This window comes from Salmo salar, chromosome ssa09 (assembly GCF_905237065.1).
Source record: "Salmo salar chromosome ssa09, Ssal_v3.1, whole genome shotgun sequence".
NCBI lineage: Eukaryota > Metazoa > Chordata > Actinopteri > Salmoniformes > Salmonidae > Salmo > Salmo salar.
The window spans coordinates 11,266,883-11,287,373 of record NC_059450.1 but is presented as its reverse complement, the minus strand read 5'-3'; the positions used below and the strand labels follow the sequence as shown (position 1 = coordinate 11,287,373).

The window sequence follows — 20,491 nt, the reverse complement described above, 5'->3', positions numbered from 1 at the left end:
GCGACTTCCCTGGCGAAATAAAGGATAAATAATAGTCAACTGTGGGATATTTGGGTTGCAATGACCTGTTCCGTCACTGTTCCGTTTGCCTTTGCCCCTCGTGGAACTGCAGCAGATGGTTGAGGTACCTGTACTTAGTAGAGCGCCACCCTCAGGTGAGTGTGTGAGGCGCGGGGGGCAGGGTGCACGCTGTCGGTGTGTGTCACAAGGATGCGCGACGTGTGTGAGGAGAGGAGTGCACCGTGTTGTCTTTGTGAGGTCGTTTTGTAGACCTTGTTGCATGGAGCCAGTGTCAGAGTTGTTTTTTTTTGTTGTTGTTGGGCTGCACCAGTGGACTGTTCAGTTGTAATGGTGCGGACAGACTGGGTCCGTTCCATTTCATCTCCGCCAGTTTACTTGGAAATAATGAACAGTTTAACTTTATTTTCCAAGTTGTATTCTCCCCCCCCCCAAGTCATGACAAATTGAGTTAAAAAGGATCGGACCCCAGTTACAGGCAGTTAGTCAAACACAACCCTGACTCTACTACCTCCCCCCAGAACGCAGAGATGCTGAGCAGCCTCGAGTCGGCCTCCGTCCGCATCGTCAAGCCACCTCCGCCTCCCAGCTTCTTCTCCGCCGCTCGGATCCCACCCCACTCCCTTCCTTCTCTACCCCCAACGGGCCCGTCTGCCTCAGGCAGCAGCAGTACCCCAGCCCCAGGCTCGGCTTCGGGCCCTGGCCCGTCCTCGGGGAGCATAGTGGTGGTGGGGGAGGGCCCACGGATGGCCACCATCCAGGAGGATCCCAGCTGCGACTCTCACCTCGACCTGGACAAGGACGACTTCCCTCCTCGCGGAGGCTCCAACGCCACCAAGTCTTCATACGAGGACCTGACGGCGGAGCAGAGCACGCCACGCTCGGGCCGCCACGACAAGCGCCGCCTCAAGAGGCAGGCCTGCGTGGTGGACAGTAAAGAGACCCAGTGCTGAGGGAACATGTGTTTGTATATGTACGAACACACAGTCCAGAATAGATACAGTATGTAGGTACACGCATACAGACACATGTATATCCATGCACATAATAGATTACACTATAATAGTAGATGCAGGTAACTACCAAAATAAAGAAAATGCTTGAGTAAATGAGGGATACAAAGTATATTGAAAGCAAGTGCTTCCACACAGGTCTAGTCCTGTGTTAATTAAGCAATTAAATGTATAAAAATGCCCAGTTCCCAATTATTTTGGCTACCATGGCTAGAAGAAATCTCTGTGACTTTGAAAGAGGGGTCTGAAAGGAGCAACGACGGTTTAAAGTGTGTGTGTGTCACCAGATCTCAACCCAATTGAAAACTTAAAAGGGAAATTCTGGAGTGGTGCCTGAGACAGCAGTTTTTCACCACCATCAATAAAACACCAAATTATGGAATTTCTTGTGGAAGAATGGTGTTGTATCCATACAATAAAATCTCCAGGAACTTGTAGAATATATGCTAAGGCGCATTGAAGCTGACCTGGCAGCCCAACGTTAAGACCTTGTCGGTATTTCTTGAAGTTTGGCAGATACCTGTACATGCATACATGACTAAACATTGGACACCCACTGTTATAGTACACACACACAAACACCCACTCATAGAAAAGACTAAAACTTGTTACACAGCACTGGCAGCAACACAGTATCTAGCAGGACTCTTAAGGGGCCGCTACATCTAGATTCTATAAGGTCAATTTGGAAGACTTGCGTACAACCAAAATAGGTGCTTGTCATGAGTATAGTAGTGTTCTGACGCCAGTGACTGCTGTTTTAGAATAGCCTAGATCCCGAATGATTTGTGCCTTGTTAGTTTCAAGAGTCAAAGCCAAGTGCTTTCTTTGGCACCACTCACTCCGATACAGTCCAGACAGTCTAGTTTTTGGACATGTTCTTTTGAATGAGTTGATTAAACCACTGCCATGACTGAACTATTGGTTAGGCTTAGAATCATTCTAAGACGACACACTAAGGTAAAAAAAAAAAAAAGTTAAATGTGCTATTGTAAATGTCTGTTTAGTCACCTCACTTTGTCATGACAGTAAGAAAATGATTTGCCTTTATTTCTGATATTGCCTGGTTTTTCACATAGTCTCCCCAAAAATTCACCTCGTTAAAAACCATGCATGTAATATTGATGTCAAAGGGTAGTGTTTAAAACGTAGAGGACTGGTTGAACTGTTGCCCAGGAAGATATTGTTCTCTGGTAATTTAAACCCAACAGGAAAAGAAGATTTGTGAAACGGGCACTGACTGAGAGGTCCAGACTAGTAGTTATTCTGGGAAGGATACCAGGTGAAATCAGTGCTGCATCAAACCTACCTAACGTGGATTTATAACCGTTGTCTCCACTCTATTCAAGTATTGGTTCTGTTTCATTTGTAGTGAAATAATTCTGAAACGTTTTTATATTGTTGTGTATGGCCTTGTTGATTACACTGGTGTGACCTATGAACTCTGTTCTTCATCCCAAAGGTTGCAAATAATGCAAAAGTCAAGTTATTTCACCATTCATTCAACACATTGGAAGATGAGGGACTGTTCATTCATTGCATTCAGACATCGTTTGTAGACCAACTTCTGATTTATTTTTTTATCCACAACACTAGTGCCTTATTTCTGAAGTTGAGCCTAAATGTTTTTCATTTTGACCACCGTTCCTTATTTCTGTATGTACTGTAGGCAATGAGAATGTCACTATCACCCCAGATGGAAATTGTGCTTACTAATGGGAAATGCTATTTAAGCTCCGTAAGCCCCTCTGATGAATGAATACCTATCAGCTTGTAGAATCTTTTCACCATTTCCTGTATATTAGGTGATGAGTACTTGCGTATATGTTGAAATGTTTGCTTGTGGGCCAAGGGCATTCTGCAGCTTTGTTATATTAGCCTATTGTCCACAGATATCTTGAGTATTAGCTCTGATGAGATGCGAGGGGAAACTCCGTATGTCTTCTAACTGTCCCGTTTTCAGGGTGTACTGAATGACCTGGATTAATAAAATGTGTACGCCCACTTGAAACTGGCTTCTTGCTTACAGTGAAACACACATTCTAAAAAAAATGTTTCAACACAGACCTCAGGAAATTTAAAAAGAACATTTAAAAACATGTCATATCGTGGTTTTATATATTTCTTATGGAATGAGGACTGATTCCAACCCCTTTCAGTGTCATCCCATTACCGTAGCCGACCAGAGGACATAACTGTGTGGACCTGAGGCTTCTTCTCTACCCTTCCCCTCTCACTCAGCCTGAGGGCCGTCAGTCACACAGTAGACCGCTCTCTGGCTGTTCAGGGTCTACGTCGCCCCAGTAAGGCAGGATGAAGGGCAAGTGCTCCACCCTGCTCTTCAACAGCGTCCACAGGTGCTGTGACACAAACTGGTTCCCCTTCTCAGAGAGATGGAGCCCGTCTGAGAGGTAGCCTGTGAAGTCCTGCGGGAAAGAGAAAATTGTTTTCAATTACTGACATGTTGATAAAATCACTATATTAGTGTTACATGACTAGAGTGAGGCCAGGGTTCAATCCGATAGCGCCTTGTCAGCAATGCACTTTTCAACGGCAATGTTCCCGCCGAGGTTCATCGTATACGCTTTCTTATGTTGGGCTCGATCGAAAATGACCTTAACGTTGCGTTGTCCAAAAAGCTAAGCAACATCAAAATGACAAGTATTCCATTGGTTGTCTCACCTGTCCATCTTTCTGCATGAGAGTCCAGAGGTCCAGCACGTCTGCCCCACACTGACCTGCAGCCTGCACACAGGCCTGGGCATACTGGCCAGCCACAGAGTTGAGACGGTTCAGAGCACTACCTGTAGGGAGAGAGGAAAAAACGGGAGACAACAGACATATAGAAGCCAATTAGAACTACAGCACCACAAACACTACAGCATTCAAGTCCTCAAAATGCAATAACCTGTTTGAGGCCATCAGGCCAATGTTATGCGATTGCTCAGGAGCAAGAATTAGGACTTGTCTTCAGTGTATCTGGTGGGTGTGTGTTCTTTAACCTTTCAGGACACACTCCTTCTCCCAGGCTGGCTCATGCAGAGGTGGAGGAGTGATGAAGATGACCTTGTCTGCAGACACACCCACAGACCCCAGGTGTTTGACAATGTCCTTCAGGTTCTCGGAGTACTCCTGCAATGGGATGTGCTGCTGTGGGTTCTTATCTAAAGAAAGAATGAGACAATATCAGATCTCCTAATAAAATCGGCAAGAGCAGTGTTCGTCAATCCTGGTTCTAAGGAACACAAAGGGTGTGCAGGGTTTTGTGCCCGCCCAGCACTTGGCTAGAGAGTAACAGGTTGCACTTTCCCTACCTTCTAAAGCACAGTCGTTGGCGCCAAAGAAGACCGTGACAGCAGCTATGTGGTTGCTTGAAGCACTGTCCTTGGAGATGAGGCGAGGCAGGACAATCTTTGCCCACCTGGAGTTGTAGCCTGACAACCCTCTGTTTACAACGTCACATTTTCTAGTGGACAAAAGTGACATTGTTTGATCAATTTGGCCTAATATAGCACACATCAAAATGTATTACTACAGTATACCCTACCCTCAGAGCAGGAAGTCCCTAACCACTGATACAGGGTTGATATCAGTGGTGGTTGGTGCCGTTTACAGATGAGGGAGGATGATTATTTGTTTTATGAACATGGCCTTATTTCTATTACAACATATTGGATGACTGTCATTCATTTTCCATTCACCCAGGTCAATGTAACATCGATAGGTTTAGGCCACTACATGATACAAACATTTTCCCTGTACCCATCATGAGGTTGGTATAACCTAGCCTATGAATTTACAACGTAGGTGCACAGGTCGAGAGAATTTTGAGTAATCAAGGTGACAGACAGTGACACATTCAATATCACCTTGCACACTCTTGCCTGCATCTAGCTGATCTATTATTATTCCAACAATTGTAAACGAGAGTTTCTATAAGACAAATTTGGGTATGTTTATCCCTGTTTAGTTCAACAGAATCAGCGCAATGAATACACCCCTGATCACACGCAAACACAATTCACTTTCATACCAGACACATAAACAGCTTGTTGTATATACACTGCTCAAAAAAATAAAGGGAACACTTAAACAACACAATGTAACTCCAAGTCAATCACACTTCTGTGAAATCAAACTGTCCACTTAGGAAGCAACACTGATTGACAAATTTCACATGCTGTTGTGCAAATGGAATAGACAACAGGTGGAAATTATAGGCAATTAGCAAGACACCCCCAATAAAGGAGTGGTTCTGCAGGTGGTGACCACAGACCACTTCTCAGTTCCTATGCTTCCTGGCTGATGTTTTGGTCACTTTTGAATGCTGGCGGTGCTTTCACTCTAGTGGTAGCATGAGACGGAGTCTACAACCCACACAAGTGGCTCAGGTAGTGCAGCTCATCCAGGATGGCACATCAATGCGAGCTGTGGCAAGAAGGTTTGCTGTGTCTGTCAGCGTAGTGTCCAGAGCATGGAGGCGCTACCAGGAGACAGGCCAGTACATCAGGAGACGTGGAGGAGGCCGTAGGAGGGCAACAACCCAGCAGCAGGACCGCTACCGCCGCCTTTGTGCAAGGAGGAGCAGGAGGAGCACTGCCAGAGCCCTGCAAAATGACCTCCAGCAGGCCACAAATGTGCATGTCTGCTCAAACGGTCAGAAACAGACTCCATGAGGGTGGTATGAGGGCCCGACGTCCACAGCTGGGGGTTGTGCTTACAGCCCAACACCGTGCAGGATGTTTGGCATTTGCCAGAGAACACCAAGATTGGCAAATTCGCCACTGGCGCCCTGTGCTCTTCACAGATGAAAGCAGGTTCACACTGAGCACATGTGACAGACGTGACAGAGTCTGGAGACGCCGTGGAGAACTTTCTGCTGCCTGCAACATCCTCCAGCATGACCGGTTTGGCGGTGGGTCAGTCATGGTGTGGGGTGGCATTTCTTTGGGGGGCCGCACAGCCCTCCAAGTGCTCGCCAGAGGTAGCCTGACTGCCATTAGGTACCGAGATGAGATCCTCAGACCCCTTGTGAGACCATATGCTGGTGCGGTTGGCCCTGGGTTCCTCCTAATGCAAGACAATGCTAGACCTCATGTGGCTGGAGTGTGTCAGCAGTTCCTGCAAGAGGAAGGCATTGATGCTATGGACTGGCCCGCCGGTTCCCCAGACCTGAATCCAATTGAGCACGTCTGGGACATCATGTCTCGCTCCATCCACCAATGCCACGTTGCACCACAGACTGTCCAGGAGTTGGCGGATGCTTTAGTCCAGGTCTGGGAGGAGATCCCTCAGGAGACCATCTGCCACCTCATCAGGAGCATGCCCAGGCGTTGTAGAGAGGTCATACAGGCACGTGGAGGCCACACACACTAGTGAGCCTCATTTTGACTTGTTTTAAGGACATTCCATCAAAGTTGGATCAGCCTGTAGTGTGGTTTTCCACTTTAATTTTGAGTGTGACTCCAAATCCAGACCTCCATGGGTTGATAAATTGGATTTCCATTGATTATTTTTCCCATTGATTATTCAACTATGTAAAGAAAACAGTATTTAATAAGATTATTTCATTCATTCAGATCTAGGATGTGTTATTTTAGTGTTCCCTTTATTTTTTTGAGCAGTGTATATATAATTCCTTCTCGCATCTGTCTACATGCTCTCCTCCTCTCACCTTTTCCATTCAATTGTGGACTTCAGTACACAACACATCAGCTGTCTGTGACCAGACAAAAACACCTTTGGTTCATTTTAAATTTAGATAATGCTCTGTTATTAAAATAAATAAATGCTTTGCTCCATGAAGTAATCCATCTCGATCAATGAGAGAAGATTTGAAATAGACAAGATGGCGGTGTACACAACTTTGGATTACTTCATGGAGCAAAACATTGAATTGAGTAACTGAGTATTTTCCAAATTCAAAACGAACCACCTGCCACGAACCACATTTTAGAAGATACATGTTTGGCAGAATCGAGATCGATGATAACATTGCCAAGTTAAGGTTAGTGGTAAATGCTCTGTGCTTCACCAAACAGTACCTATCCTGTAACGGGTAATGGCGAATCACATTTTCCCGTTATAAATCTGTAGCTAGTTCAGACATTGATAACTGATACTGTATACTGGTTGTTGGGGTGGGATTGATGTGGGGGTCCGTGGGTGGCTTTTTACAATTTGACTGGTTCCTTACGTGTTCTCAACGGGAGGATAAAGTTTTGGTTGGGTACCCATAGTTACTGAATATTGTGTGAACCCTGTCAATTAAAAGGGAACATTTGGGTGCAATCAATTAGCTGAATTTCTCATAGATCAAATTAGATGTCAACAAAATAGTGTTGCAAGAATGCTAATCTTATGTTTCTAACTACAGAAACCATTTCTGAACAATCTGTAATGGGGAGGTGACATGGGCTTCCTGAAATGACATGGAACGACTATGGGCAACCTGCCATCCCATTGAAAAGCACGTAGGAACGGTGCGTGCAACTATTTAAAAGTGTTCCATGTGCGCAAATGTAAAATGACTCACCTGGCTAGTTGATTTGCAATTTCGGAACCCCATCCATTAGGTTGGAATGAAAACTGAAACAAATCAACAAAAAGTGAGTAGTGAACTGTCTAGTTGCTAGCTAGCAAGCGAACCCAATTTGTAAATGGACGAAACCCTGCAAACAAATCGTTTCTGAATGAGACAATGTACCTGTGTGATTGAGTCGCCAAATAGAATGACTTGAGGCCAAATTATGTTCTTGATTTTGGACATTGCTAGCTAGTACAAATGTTGAGCCGATAGCTAACTTTATACTTTCAGATTTAGAAATGAAAGCAGTGCTGACTGAATGATAGAAGTTCGCATGCTAAATTGCGCCATCTACCGTGTGGAGGTGGAAGGTGAAAATAATAATGGCAGAGTTCAATAATTTGACAAGTTGTCGCCTTTTTGTTGTTTATTTCACTATTTTGATGAATGACATACATTTCTTTACTGTAAAATAAATAAATAAATAACCTTTCATAATGACATAAAACAAGATCACAACAAGTTTTCAAACAACATTCCAAATATAGATACAGAACCATGATATACAGGTAACTGCCAAAATAAAGGAATCACCAACCTAAAGCGTCTTAATAGCGCGTTGGGTCACCACGAGCCAGACCAACTTTAATGCACCTTGGCATAGATTCTCCAAGTGTCTCGAACTCTATTGGAGGGATGTAACACCATTATTCCACGGGAAAGTCCTTCATTTGGTGTTTCGTTTATGTTGGCGGAAAACACTGTCTCAGGCACCACTCCAGAATCTCCACATAAGTGGTCATGTGGGTTGAGATCAGATGACTGAGACAGCCATGGCATATGGTTTGTATAGTTGTAATGCTAATCAAACCATTCAGTGACCACTCGTGCCCTGTGGATGGGGGCCTTGTCATCCTATGGGGGCACGGCCATGGTAGCCAAAATAATGGCCTGCCCAGCATTTTTATACATGACCCTAAGCATGATGGGATGTTAATTGATTAATTAACTCAGCAACCACACCTGCTTGCTTTCAGTTCACTATCACTGATAATACAGTTCACTATCACTGACAATACAGTTCACTATCACTGATAATACTGGTGATCAAACACTATTTGGCTGTTTCTATACCCAATCTATATCAACAGATTTTTTTTCTACAAAATGTCTAAACAGATCAGTGCATTTGAGCCATGCATCTCAGTGCTTAGTTACAGAATGCAGTGAACTTTACAGTGGTCACCCATCTTTAATAGTATTAACAGATCCAGACAGCCACTGCTGTCCCTCAAGTAGTCTATCCATTCTTGAAGTATCAGTGAGGGTATGGGAGGAGTAGGATGACGTTTCCCCTGGACTTCCGTTCTTCATCCCCCCCCTGATCAAACAACTATCAGGCACGGGGGTTGGAGGTCTGGGGAGGAACAGACAACTGCTTCAGGTAGCTGCAGGATGACCCCCCTGTGACCTTTCAGGGGTCGTTTGACCCAATTATGTATGTCTCTGGTTGTACCCCTCATATGACAGGGTTGAGGGCGTCGTAGAGACGCTGCACTGCCAGGTCCATCATCTCCTTCAGAGAGTCGTCCTCTGTGCTTTTGTCTTCATACGACACTGTCCTGGTTTCCAGGCAGATGTATGCAGTCTTACCTTACCTACCACTGTCACCGTTAGGTTTTTACCATCTTTGAAATCCACATAGTCCTCCCAAACATCTCTTGTAGCATGACCTTCAGTCTGTTCTGGTAAAACTCCATGTTCAACATTGTATATCTTTGAGTCTCCACGACTCTTCAAGAGCATTTTTAGTCGCGAAAGTAATACATTACAGGTCTTTCAATGAAAGAAGACAAGAAGCATGGCAGAGACCTTCTTTAACCTGTCTGGGCTAGGGGGCAGTATTTTCACGGCCGGATAAAAAACGTACCCGATTTAAACTGGTTACTACTCTTGCCCAGAAACGAGAATATGCATATTATTAGTAGATTTGGATAGAAAACACTCTGAAGTTTCTAAAACTGTTTGAATGGTGTCTGTGAGTATAACAAAACTCATATGGCAGGCAAAAACCTGAGAAAATTCCAAGCAGGAAGTGGCCTGTCTGAGAATTTGTAGTTCTTCTTTAGATTCTCTATCGAAACTACAGTATCTGTGGGGTTACGTAGCACTTTCTAAGGCTTCCATTGGCTCTTTAAAGCCTCCAGATAGCTGATTTAGGCTTCTCCTTTCTCTGGGCAGAGTAAGGTAGCTCAGTTTGTCAGTGGTCTGCCTGGTGACTAAGAGATTGGATATGCGCATTCATGAGACCACGCTGTTTTTTCTGTTCCTCTTTGAATGAATACACTATTGTCCGGTTGGAATATTATCGCTATTTTATGAGAAAAATACCATAAAAATAGATTTTAAACAGAGTTTGACATGCTTCTAAGTACGGTAATGGAACATTTTGATTTTTTTTGTCTCGAAAAGCGCTCGCGCGTTACCCTTTGCATAGTGACCTGAACGCACGAACAAAATGGAGGTATTTGGACATAACTATGGATTATTTGGAACAAAAACAACATTTCTTGTGGAAGTAGCAGTCCTGGGAGTGCATTCTGACGAAGATCAGCAAAGGTAATACCATTTTTCTAATACTAATTCTGAGTTTAGTGTGCCCCGAAGTTGGCGGGTGTCAAAATAGCTAGCCGTGATGGCTGAGCTATGTACTCAAAATATTGCAAAATGTGCATTCGCCGAAAAGCTATTTTAAAATCTGACATAGCGATTGCATAAAGGAGTTCTGTATCTATAATTCTTAAAATAATTGTTATGTATTTTGTCAACGTTTATGATGAGTAATTTAGTAAATTCACCGGAAGTTTTCGGTGGGGATACATTTTCTGAACATCACACGCCAATGTAAAAAGCTGATTTTTGATATAAATATGGACTTGATTGAACAAAACATGCATGTATTGTATAACATAATGTCCTAGGAGTGTCATCTGATGAAGATCATCAAAGGTTAGTGCTTCATTTAGCTGTGTTTTGGGTTTCTGTGACATATATGCTTGCTTGGAAAATGGCTGTGTGATTATTTTGGGCTATGTACTCTCCTAACATAATCTAATGTTTTGCTTTCGCTGTAAAGCCTTTTTGAAATCGGACAACGTGGTTAGATTAACGAGAGTCTTATCTTTAAAATGGTGTAAAATAGTCGTATGTTTGAAAAATTATTGCATTTTTGAGGTTTTTGTATTTCGCGCCACGCTGTTCCACTGGCTGTTGAATAGAGTGGGACTGTGACGTCCCACTAGCCCAGAGAGGTTTTAAAATAGTTGTGCGTACATGTTTTGTGTGATAGTTTCAACACAATACAACTTTATTTATTCCCCTCAGGGACAATTAAGAAAGGCAAGTGGATACTGGTAAAGGTAAAAGTCAATGGCCATACCTTTCTGAGCTTTAGGGTTGGACTGGACTTCCAACATCAGCGTTCATGTCATTCAACGGGTTGACAATAAACTAGTGGACGACAGAGAAACATGGATGAAAACATTCCAGTTTCTCAACAATCTCAGACACCACAAATAAATTGTTATTGATACCGCAAGAAGCATTGCCTGATTTGAACATCATTGTGTCATGTTCATTAGGGCACATGACAGAAAACGTTTTGCAACAGAAAACGTTAGTCAAGTCTAGGTAGTCCCTCCCTGTTTCAGTCCATTCTCTTCCGTTTGGTGCTTAAGGAACAAGACCCATACTACAACATACTGCATGCTCACCTCCAGCTTCACCATGCCTGCCTCATGCACCAGTGTGATGTTCTTGAAGGTCTTTTCTGTAGCTTCCAAATCCTCAACATCCCCAATGAGGTTTCTCAGCTGACCCACTAGCACAGAGTAGGGTCTAGTGAACGGGATGGCCTGGGTCTGTTTCACTGTGCTCATGGCCAGGTCTGTGTAGTCTAGGGAACATATTTTACATTTATTTTTTTATTTTACCTTTATTTAACTAGGCAAGTCAGTTAAGAACAAATTCTTATTTTCAATGACGGCCTAGGAACAGTGGGTTAACTGCCTTGTTCAGGGGCAGAACGACAGATTTTAACCTCGTCAGCTCTGGGATTCAATCTTGCAACCTTTCGGTTACTAGTCCAATGCTCTAACCACTAGGCTACCTATGGATACAGTCAGAAGAACCAGGCTCCATTGCAGGAACAACGTGAGAACAATAGCCTGTTAATGACGCTACAGTGCATTATTACCTTGTTTGGCTAGACAATGCCAGTTAGGCTAAAGCAGAAACATGCTGGCACCCAGGCTAAAAGACTGTATGATTGTATGACTTAGCCATACATGCTAAGTCATGGCCAAGGTACCCTCCACACGATAGCCAGCGATGAGGACTCCGTTCCTCTTGTCGGTGCACCACCTCTCAAAACAGCTCCCTGGACAGGCCGCTCTCCATCATACCTGGAGACACCATCACCACACTGGGACCTAGCTTCATCATTGAGAGCGGTTTTAATTGGTGTCTCCCAAGCTAATCTCCCAGACATATTGATCCATATATGGAATATGGACATAACAACCATATGAGACAGCGGGCTTCCCTGTTCACTATGTCATGGACCGTGTTACAGAAGCGAGCCTCACACTCCATTTTTTTTCTTGGATGTGCGTGCCGTATGTGGACGAGAGAGAGAGAGAGAAATGTTTTAACCCATCTGCCAATGTGTAAAGGACAAAATATCACCGTGCTTACTGACTATTGGTTACATAATATGATGAGGATGTCAGGTTTGACACTGGGGATTTCGGCAGCCATTAAGATGTCTGTCCTCCTGGCGAGAGAATACAGCTAGGGAGAGAGAGAATTGTTGTTGTTGAATAATTCATCCCCAACACAGAGGACTGTCATTGTGATTACCAGAGACAGGCATTAGAATAGAATAACTGTAACACAATAACAATATCACATCATACAGTATATTGTGTACAGTTGTGTACTTCAGAGGAAACCTAAACACAAATTAAGAAGTTCAATCATCACAATACTTCAATCCACTCCCTACCTTATCTCCGGCAATCTCGATCATGGCTGCACTAAGGACGTGCCCGGCGTGGTAGCTGGGCGAACCCCCCCCTTCAGCGCCCGCACCCGGGGCCGCCCAGTGCCGCCCTGGGCGGCTGCCAATGTCGCCCGTACCAACATCCGCTACTGATTTGTATTAGTCTATAAATACATCTCTTTGCCAAAATTCGTCATCTCTCCCATGTCTTATTCGACTACGATTTTTGAAAGTGTAAGGATAATAATTCAGCCATAGTTGTTCGACTCTAGCCACAAAATTAAGGAAATTAGAAGGGGGGGTTCTGTCAGGGGGGTGATTTTCGGCACAGCACTTCTCCGTGGGTTTCCGACATATCTGCTTTACGTTTTACAGCCATGCTGCAGAAGTAACGTATTCCAGTGGTACATTCATAGCAGTAGTACAGTATTTATATATAAAAAAAAAAACATGACCTGGATAATGATGATATTCTCCATTGAGAGTTCCCTTCAGACATATGTTTGTGTGAACTTCCGTCTGGCGCACACATGTCGTCAAAATAAGACCGAAGAACACTCAAGCCATCTTTTTAGTTCCGACATAATGAAATGATTTGCTCATCTTAGAAAACCTTTTCATATTTTGATTGATAGATACTGAATATACATTGGTTTAGAACTTTTAGTTTTTAGCGCTCAATTCAATCACGGTTTTAAAAAGCAACATCACACCGTAGACTCGTGTTTGTGGCAGCTGAAACAAAAGTATCAATTCATGTTCATACTTTGTTACAATATTGCACCTGTGGGTGGAGCGGCCGCGTTATTTGTTACAAAGTAACAAAGTTGACAATATTGATAGAAATATAACTAAGTTGCGTCCCCTTTAATGTGGTGTTGGGTGGAACTGCAGAGGAAGTGAAGTGTCTATGCGAGTCGCGCTCTCGCCTACACAGAAAGAGCCACAGCCCTGCTCCTTTGATGAACAACACCCCAAAACAGCCCCAAACTGGCCTAGAACAAGTTTCAAACTGAGGTATGCCCTGTGTGTTTGTGCGTAGTGCTCCCGTTTGGCATTTTCTGTAAAAATACACGATCATTTCAACCTTTTTTTTGAGCGTGTGCGGATACGTCGATAAGGGTGTGGGTGGGGTAAATTGTTTATCATAGCAACAGGTTTCCGTTACACGGGGCATTCATTGACAAAGTTCGGGACAATGGACTTTCATTGAGTGCCAGCCGACTCCAGACACCATTTGCAGGGACGCGCGTGTGTCAGCCTGTTGATTCTTAATAAGTTGGAGAAAGCTCTTGAGTTGTGACGGTGGGAGTGGTAGTATGCAGGACTTGAATATTATGCATTCACTGTGTGGCAGCAGTTAGTCTCATAATGTCACACAATATTTATGTATGGAATTCCATTTCAAAACGATATTTCAAAATTATAATTTTTTATTTCGGAAGTAAATACTACTATTCTTTGTAATAACTTTGTAATACATGTCTCACCACCACCTTCACAACTGGTGGATGGGTTCATCTCATTCTCTAGTGTCTGTAGACCACAAGCCAATTCACATGGATTGATTGCCCTGTGTAGTGCTGGGACCATCACAACAAAATCTCCTTGTCTTCACCAGACAGTGGTGTCTGCTGGGGGCTGGTGGAGTGTTGGCCGTCATGGTGAAGAATGTTCCGGAAGGTCAAAAAGCGTCACAGCAGCAGCAGCTCCCAAAGCAGTGAGATCAGTACCAAGAGCAAGGTGGGCCATTATACATTACATTACAGACTACACTGTCATGGTCTAAATTCCAAACCCAGAAAATGTGGATCTTCCCTCGTCCCTTGATGCCCTCTAGTTGATCTGAAGTGGATAGATGTAATCAGTATGGTGGAAGCTCCACCTAGTCCTCCAATAGGGAGCTTCCTTTGCGCTTCCCTTGTGTTGCGTTCACCTGTCTACATAGTCTCTGGGGGGGGGCAGACATACAGACAGACAGACGGGTTAGACTGATTATAACCTCATTAGAAGATCCCTCACATCTGACAGTGGCTTTCATTCATGTTAAAAGACAACTCTGTCTGGACAAAGTAACCATGTCTCATACGAGATGGCTTCCCATGTGGTGAATAACAAACAAATGCTAAGATGGTTGAGCCGAAGGGGCGGAATTGATCGGATGGAGAAATGACTCTTTATTACCACCGATTCACTTACTGCACAGCTGTCCTCTCTGATTACATTGCTGATGGGTACATGACTCAGTTTATTAAGGTCTTGCATGCTGTCAAGGACTACTGAATTGACGTCTGCTTGAGTTATTTAAAACTCTATTCATTAGTGGTTGGTGTATGTGTTTCTTTCTTTCTCATACACAAATATTGCAGCAGAAACCATGACCTCTGCGATTTGGTCAATATTTCAGGCGATCATGTAACATTTCTCAAGACAATATGGTGAGATGGTGTGCTTTTCTCTCTCCTCTCTTTAGTCAGTAGACTCCAGTTTGGGAGGTCTCTCCAGGTCCAGTACTGTTGCTAGCCTCGACACAGACTCGACCAAGAGCTCAGGTAAGAAAACCTACAACCATGGCCACATCTCAATTCTCTGAAATGACCTTGGCTAGTTTCCTCATCTCCTTTCCTTCCTATTCACTGACAGTCAGATGAAGGTGCCGGAAAGGTTCCAACAATATTGCCTGTACTTGTCAAGTCCTTTCAGATCTGGCTCTTGTGCATTGTAAGGCATGCAACAAAATATTTCAAGATGTTTTGCAATGGACGACTAAAATGTGTGTCTTTTTGGTAGTCCCTCCCTGTTTCACTTCATTTTCTTCTGTTTGATGCCTAATGAACACCTTCATGACCCAGTGGTAATGCCGATGGATGATTGAACTGTGAACTTTAGGTAACAGTGCTGCGTCAGAGACGTGTGCTGAGTTCAGGGTGAAGTATGTCGGAGCCATAGAGAAGCTGCCGTTTGAGATGAGTAAGACCCTGCAGGAGCCTCTGGAACTCATCAACTACATAGATGCAGCCCAGGTAATAAAAACCTGGAAACACCTTGAAATCTGGGATGTAAAGTATGGGCCTATCAGAATTACAGGTCATCGGAATGGCCGATTAATTAGGGCCGATTTCAAGTTTTCATAACAATCGGTAATCAGCATTTTTGGACACTGATTACGGCCGATTACATTGCATTCTACGAGGAGACTGCGTGGCAGGCTGACTAGCTGTTATGCGAGTGCAGCAAGGAGCCAAGGTAAGGTGCTAGCTATTATTAAACATATCTTATAAAAAACTATCAATCTTAACATAATCACTAGTTAACTACACATGGTTGATGATATTACTAGTTTATCTAGCGTGTCCTGCGTTGCATATAATCGATGCGGTGCCTGTTAATTTATCATTGAATCATAGCCTACTTCGCCAAACGGGTGATTTAACAAGCACATTCGCCAAAAAATCCCTGTCGTTGCACCAATGTGTACCTAACCATTAACATCAATGCCTTTCTTAAAATCAATACACAAGTATATATTTTTAAACCTGCATATTTAGTTAATATTGCCTGCTAACATGAATTTCTTTTAACTAGGGAAATTGTGTCACTTCTCTTGCGTTCAGTGCAAGCAGAGTCAGGGTATATGCAGCAGTTTGGGCCACCTGGATCGTTGCGAACTGTGTGAAGACCATTTCTTCCTAACAAAGACCGTACTTAATTTGCCAGAATTGTACATAATTATGACATAACATTGAAGGTTGTGCAATGTAACAGCAATATTTAGACTTAGGGTTGCCACCCATTAGATAAAATACGGAACGGTTCTGTATTTCACTGAAAGAATAAACGTTTTGTTTTCGAAATGATAGTTTCCGGATTTGACCATATTAATGACCTAAGGCTCGTATTTCTGTGTTATTATATTATAATTAAGTCTATGATTTGATAGAGCAGTCTGACTGAGCGGTGGTAGGCAGCAGCAGGCTCGTAAGCATTCATTCAAACAGCACTTTCCTGCATTTGCCAGCAGCTCTTCACTGCACTTCAAGCATTGCGCTGTTTATGACTTCAAGCCTATCAACTCCCGAGATTAGGCTGGCAATACTAAAGTACTTATTAGAACATCCAATAGTCAAAGGTATATGAAATACAAGTGGTATAGAGAGAAATAGTCCTATAATAACTACAACCTCAAAATTCTTACCTGGGAATATTGAAGACTTTAAAGGAAAAGGAACCACCAGCTTTCATATGTTCTGAACAAGGAACTTAAACGTTAGCTTTTTTACATGGCACATATTGCACTTTTACTTTCTTCTCCAACACTTTGTTTTTGCATTATTTAAACATGTTTCATTATTTGAGACTAAATAGATTTTATTGATGTATTATATTAAGTTAAAATAAGTGTTCATTCAGTATTGTTGTAATTGTCATTATTACAAATATATATATAAAAATCGGCAGATTAATCGGTATCGGCTTTTTTTTTTTGGGGGGGGGGGCCAATAATCGGTATCAGTATCGGCGTTGAAAAATCAGAATCGGTCGACCTCTAATCAGAATGCAGTACTATACGTACAGGTTCAATGCAGTGCAGTGGAGACCAATTCATTACTGTATAATCACTCAATTTGATTATGGTGATTGATTATGGTGATGTAGATTAATGTTGGAGTGGTGCGAGGCAGAGGCAGCCTCTGTTTCCTCTTTGACAAGTCACTCTATATGTAGAAAGAAGAGTATCTGTCGTGTTCCTTCCATAGCAAGATGGAAAGCTGCCGTTTGTGCCTGGAGATGAGGAGATGGTACTGGGAGTGTCCAAGTATGGAGTCAAAGTGGCCTCCATGGATCAGTGTGTGAGTGATTCCATTTCCATGTTTATAAATGCTCTAGCGTCACAAAAGTTTCTACTGAACCTTGACCTTTCTAGTTGGAACATGTTGTTGCAACGTCTCCTAAGCTGGACGTTCTGCACTGTTTCCCGCTCTACATGATTGTCTTGTCTGTCTGCTGTTATAATGATGTTTGTAATGTGTATTATTGTTGTGGTTCCTGTATAGGACGTTCTGCACCGCCACCCTCTCTATCTGATAATGAGGATGCTCTGTTATGATGACGGCCTGGGGGCTGGGAAGAACCTGCTGGCTCTTAAGACCACCGATGCCAAGCAGCAGGACTGCAGCATCTGGGTGTACCAGTGTAGCAGCGCGGTAAGTGTGTGTGTTGAAAGTATAGGGAGCATTACTTCATTCACCACGAACAGCGATCAGCATTTACTCACCTATCCCCCCCCCCCCACTACACAACTGACTAGCACGGTCTCATATGAATAAATCTCACAGCAATATTCTGGGTTCCACACAAACGGGTGCTCTCTAGCTTGTTATCATACCACAGTTTGTGGTAAATTCAAGGCAATGCAAGATAATTGTTTATCATGTGTGCGACAGCTTTCCTGTCTTGACCCCTCATCCATTCACAAGAATAGCAGCAGACTGAGGAAGCAGGCCTCAATGGCTCAGACAGACAAGTCTCTTTCACAATGGCCCCACGGTCAGCTTCAGTCACACTGGATAAACTCATCTGCCAAATGACTGAAACAGTTTGTGAATTATATAGGGCATGACCACCCCTAAATGCAACAAAAGTCAAACTCTGGGTGGGTCTCTAACTGATCCATTCTCCTATTTGTTTAAAATTGCAATTTTGTACTGCTAGGAAGTAAAGACAATGTATTTAAACGCTAAACATGTATTATCTTTTAATGTGGCATGAACACAACCAGTCATGATATTTTCATTTGATTGTGAAACAAATCACTTCAAAAAGCAGGCCACCGGCGCACGTTTGTCCACTCCAAAATCATTCCCACATCCAAACAGTGCACAGGGCACCCACCATTTAATGATGGGAGAGAGACATCTGTTACAAAACACCAAAAGGTGTAATGACCATTGTCATTAGGCCTACACTGTTGTAGCTTCAATGAATTGTTTTGTTTTTTGGGGGTAAAAAGAAAAGTCGAGACACCTGAAATATGGGATGCAAATATAGCTGTGTCTGTCCTGAGCTCATCGGCGCCATAGCTGTGGGAAGTAGGGGTGCTGTAGCACCCCCTACAAAATCAGAATATAATTTTTATTTTTTTTTCACAAAAGTAACTGGGCCTTTACTAGAGTTAGTGGACCTCTATATACACATCTGTAGTACGGGCAAAGACAGTATTTTGCATCATCTCCGCTTTGGCAAAAAATATAGTTAGGAACAGTATCTTGCAGGATTAAATAGTTGGAATTGGAAGAGTTGTTGCCCTGTCCCTTTCTCTGTGATCACCATTCTAATGGGATCCAGAAAGAACAAAACCCTGTCCTCAAACATTTACATCAAAAATGTGCAAAGTTATGGGTGAAGACACAAAACATCCACATCACATTAAATAACATGGAAAACAACCACTTTATGCAGTATTAATTTACCATCCTTACAAACCACTTAATGTACATTACTGTATTGTACATAGGTTGGTCATCTAGGTTTGTACCTGTAGACTTTCCAGCACCATGAAGAAAAACAATGTACAATACAGTAATTGAGTACATTGAGACATCAAGTGGTTTGTGATGATGTGGCTCAGTTGGTAGAGCAATGCGCTTGCAACGCTAGGGTTGTGGGTTCGATTCCCATGGGGGACCAGTACAAAAGTATGAAAATGTGTGCAATCACTAGTGTAAGTTCCTCTGGATAAGAGAATCTACTAAAATGTAAAAGGAATGAATAGACCATTTCAGTTTTCACACAGAAACAAGTTCCACTTGCAAAGTATTTCAAGAAACTGGAAACATATTCCACAAGTATTATCAGATGAACTGTTTTGTACAGATAATTATCTGACTCAAGTTACAAATGCTGGTAAACCCTCAAATACAAATACATTTAGTAAAAAAAAAAGCACAAAAGTACTAGTCCTATATTAGCAGACCGATATAGACGTCTTCAGCCGGGCCCAAAAATTATATTTTGTGGAAAAAAATTGCAGCACCCCCACCCCCAAACCACTTCCCGTGCTAATGATTGCACAAGATAGGCAGGCAGACAGGCAGAGTAGAGAGATGAATGTGATTTGAAAAAAACTGGTTTAAAAAAGAGGCAGTGGTGTTTATTTAATTTGGAATAAGCTTTTATTTACCATCCCTCCCCACACTGTGTGTTTCATAACAAGTCATTTTCCTTTCGTCTCTCCCCATCTCTGTGCAGGAACAAGCCCAGGCCATCTGCAAGGTGCTGTCTGCCTCTTTCGACTGCGTGCTGACATCAGAGAAGTCCTGAAAGGTGGTCGCCCTGAGGGACGGGGACTATCCTCACGTGGCCACAGCACCATGACCAATCGGGAGCCTGGAAACCATAGTTTACAGCAGGGTCACAACTTACCCAGCATGCTTTGCAACACCTCTCATACACCACCTACAGACCCACCATCCACCTGTCAGGTGACCATCATGAGTACGGCCATTTTTATTGTTTTTAATCTAACTTAATCTTATTTAATGTAAATACATTAGAAAGTACAGAGGCCTCATGTCTGTACTTGGGAAGGAAGTGGCGGTTTGCTATCTAGGTCTCAGATATTGCATCCAGAGACTCCACTGACTTCCTTTATAAAAAGGGGGAAAGTGGTAACCGTGGTACGTCGCAGTCAATATTTCCACCATGGACCCCCCTTCTCCTCTATCCCTCTCTCTTACTCCTCTCCCCTATACAAACCAAAGGGATGGTATCAATACATGTGTATGTGCCTCTTATCCCCCTCCCCTTACTTCTTGGTCCAGATGGGATTGGATCAGTTAAAATGGTACAATAAAGGAAAGGAATTTGAATGAA

At 43.0% G+C, this 20,491-nt stretch overlaps 3 protein-coding genes across 6 annotated transcripts in view; 2 read left to right on the top strand and 1 right to left on the bottom strand.

Moving 5' to 3' along the window:
- LOC106610723 (disintegrin and metalloproteinase domain-containing protein 17) overlaps positions 1-3,042 on the top strand; it is a 22,465-nt gene extending 19,423 nt beyond the window's left edge. The window contains exon 19 of one of the 2 annotated variants that reach the window (XM_014210241.2): positions 540-3,042. In XM_014210241.2, the coding sequence (XP_014065716.1) occupies positions 540-971 (432 nt within the window). In that variant the 3' untranslated portion in view covers positions 972-3,042. Of the gene's footprint in view, positions 1-112; positions 478-539 lie in introns of those variants that run through there. The other variant, XM_045723382.1, reaches the window with a different exon arrangement.
- Positions 2,587-7,881, bottom strand: iah1 (isoamyl acetate hydrolyzing esterase 1 (putative)). The gene is given in 6 exon segments (NM_001141381.2): positions 2,587-3,457; positions 3,714-3,835; positions 4,034-4,195; positions 4,346-4,497; positions 7,567-7,619; positions 7,738-7,881. Coding segments are annotated over 6 exon segments (726 nt in total). The 5' UTR covers positions 7,801-7,881; the 3' UTR covers positions 2,587-3,283.
- itgb1bp1 (integrin beta 1 binding protein 1) lies at positions 6,888-20,491 on the top strand. Of its 3 annotated transcripts, none has more exons than XM_014210208.2 (7): positions 6,888-7,038; positions 14,241-14,362; positions 15,093-15,171; positions 15,509-15,642; positions 17,377-17,469; positions 17,674-17,823; positions 19,868-20,491. In XM_014210208.2, the coding sequence occupies exons 2-7, from the start codon at positions 14,291-14,293 to the stop codon at positions 19,937-19,939; spliced, it is 600 nt and encodes a 199-aa protein (XP_014065683.1). In that variant the 5' UTR covers positions 6,888-7,038; positions 14,241-14,290; the 3' UTR covers positions 19,940-20,491.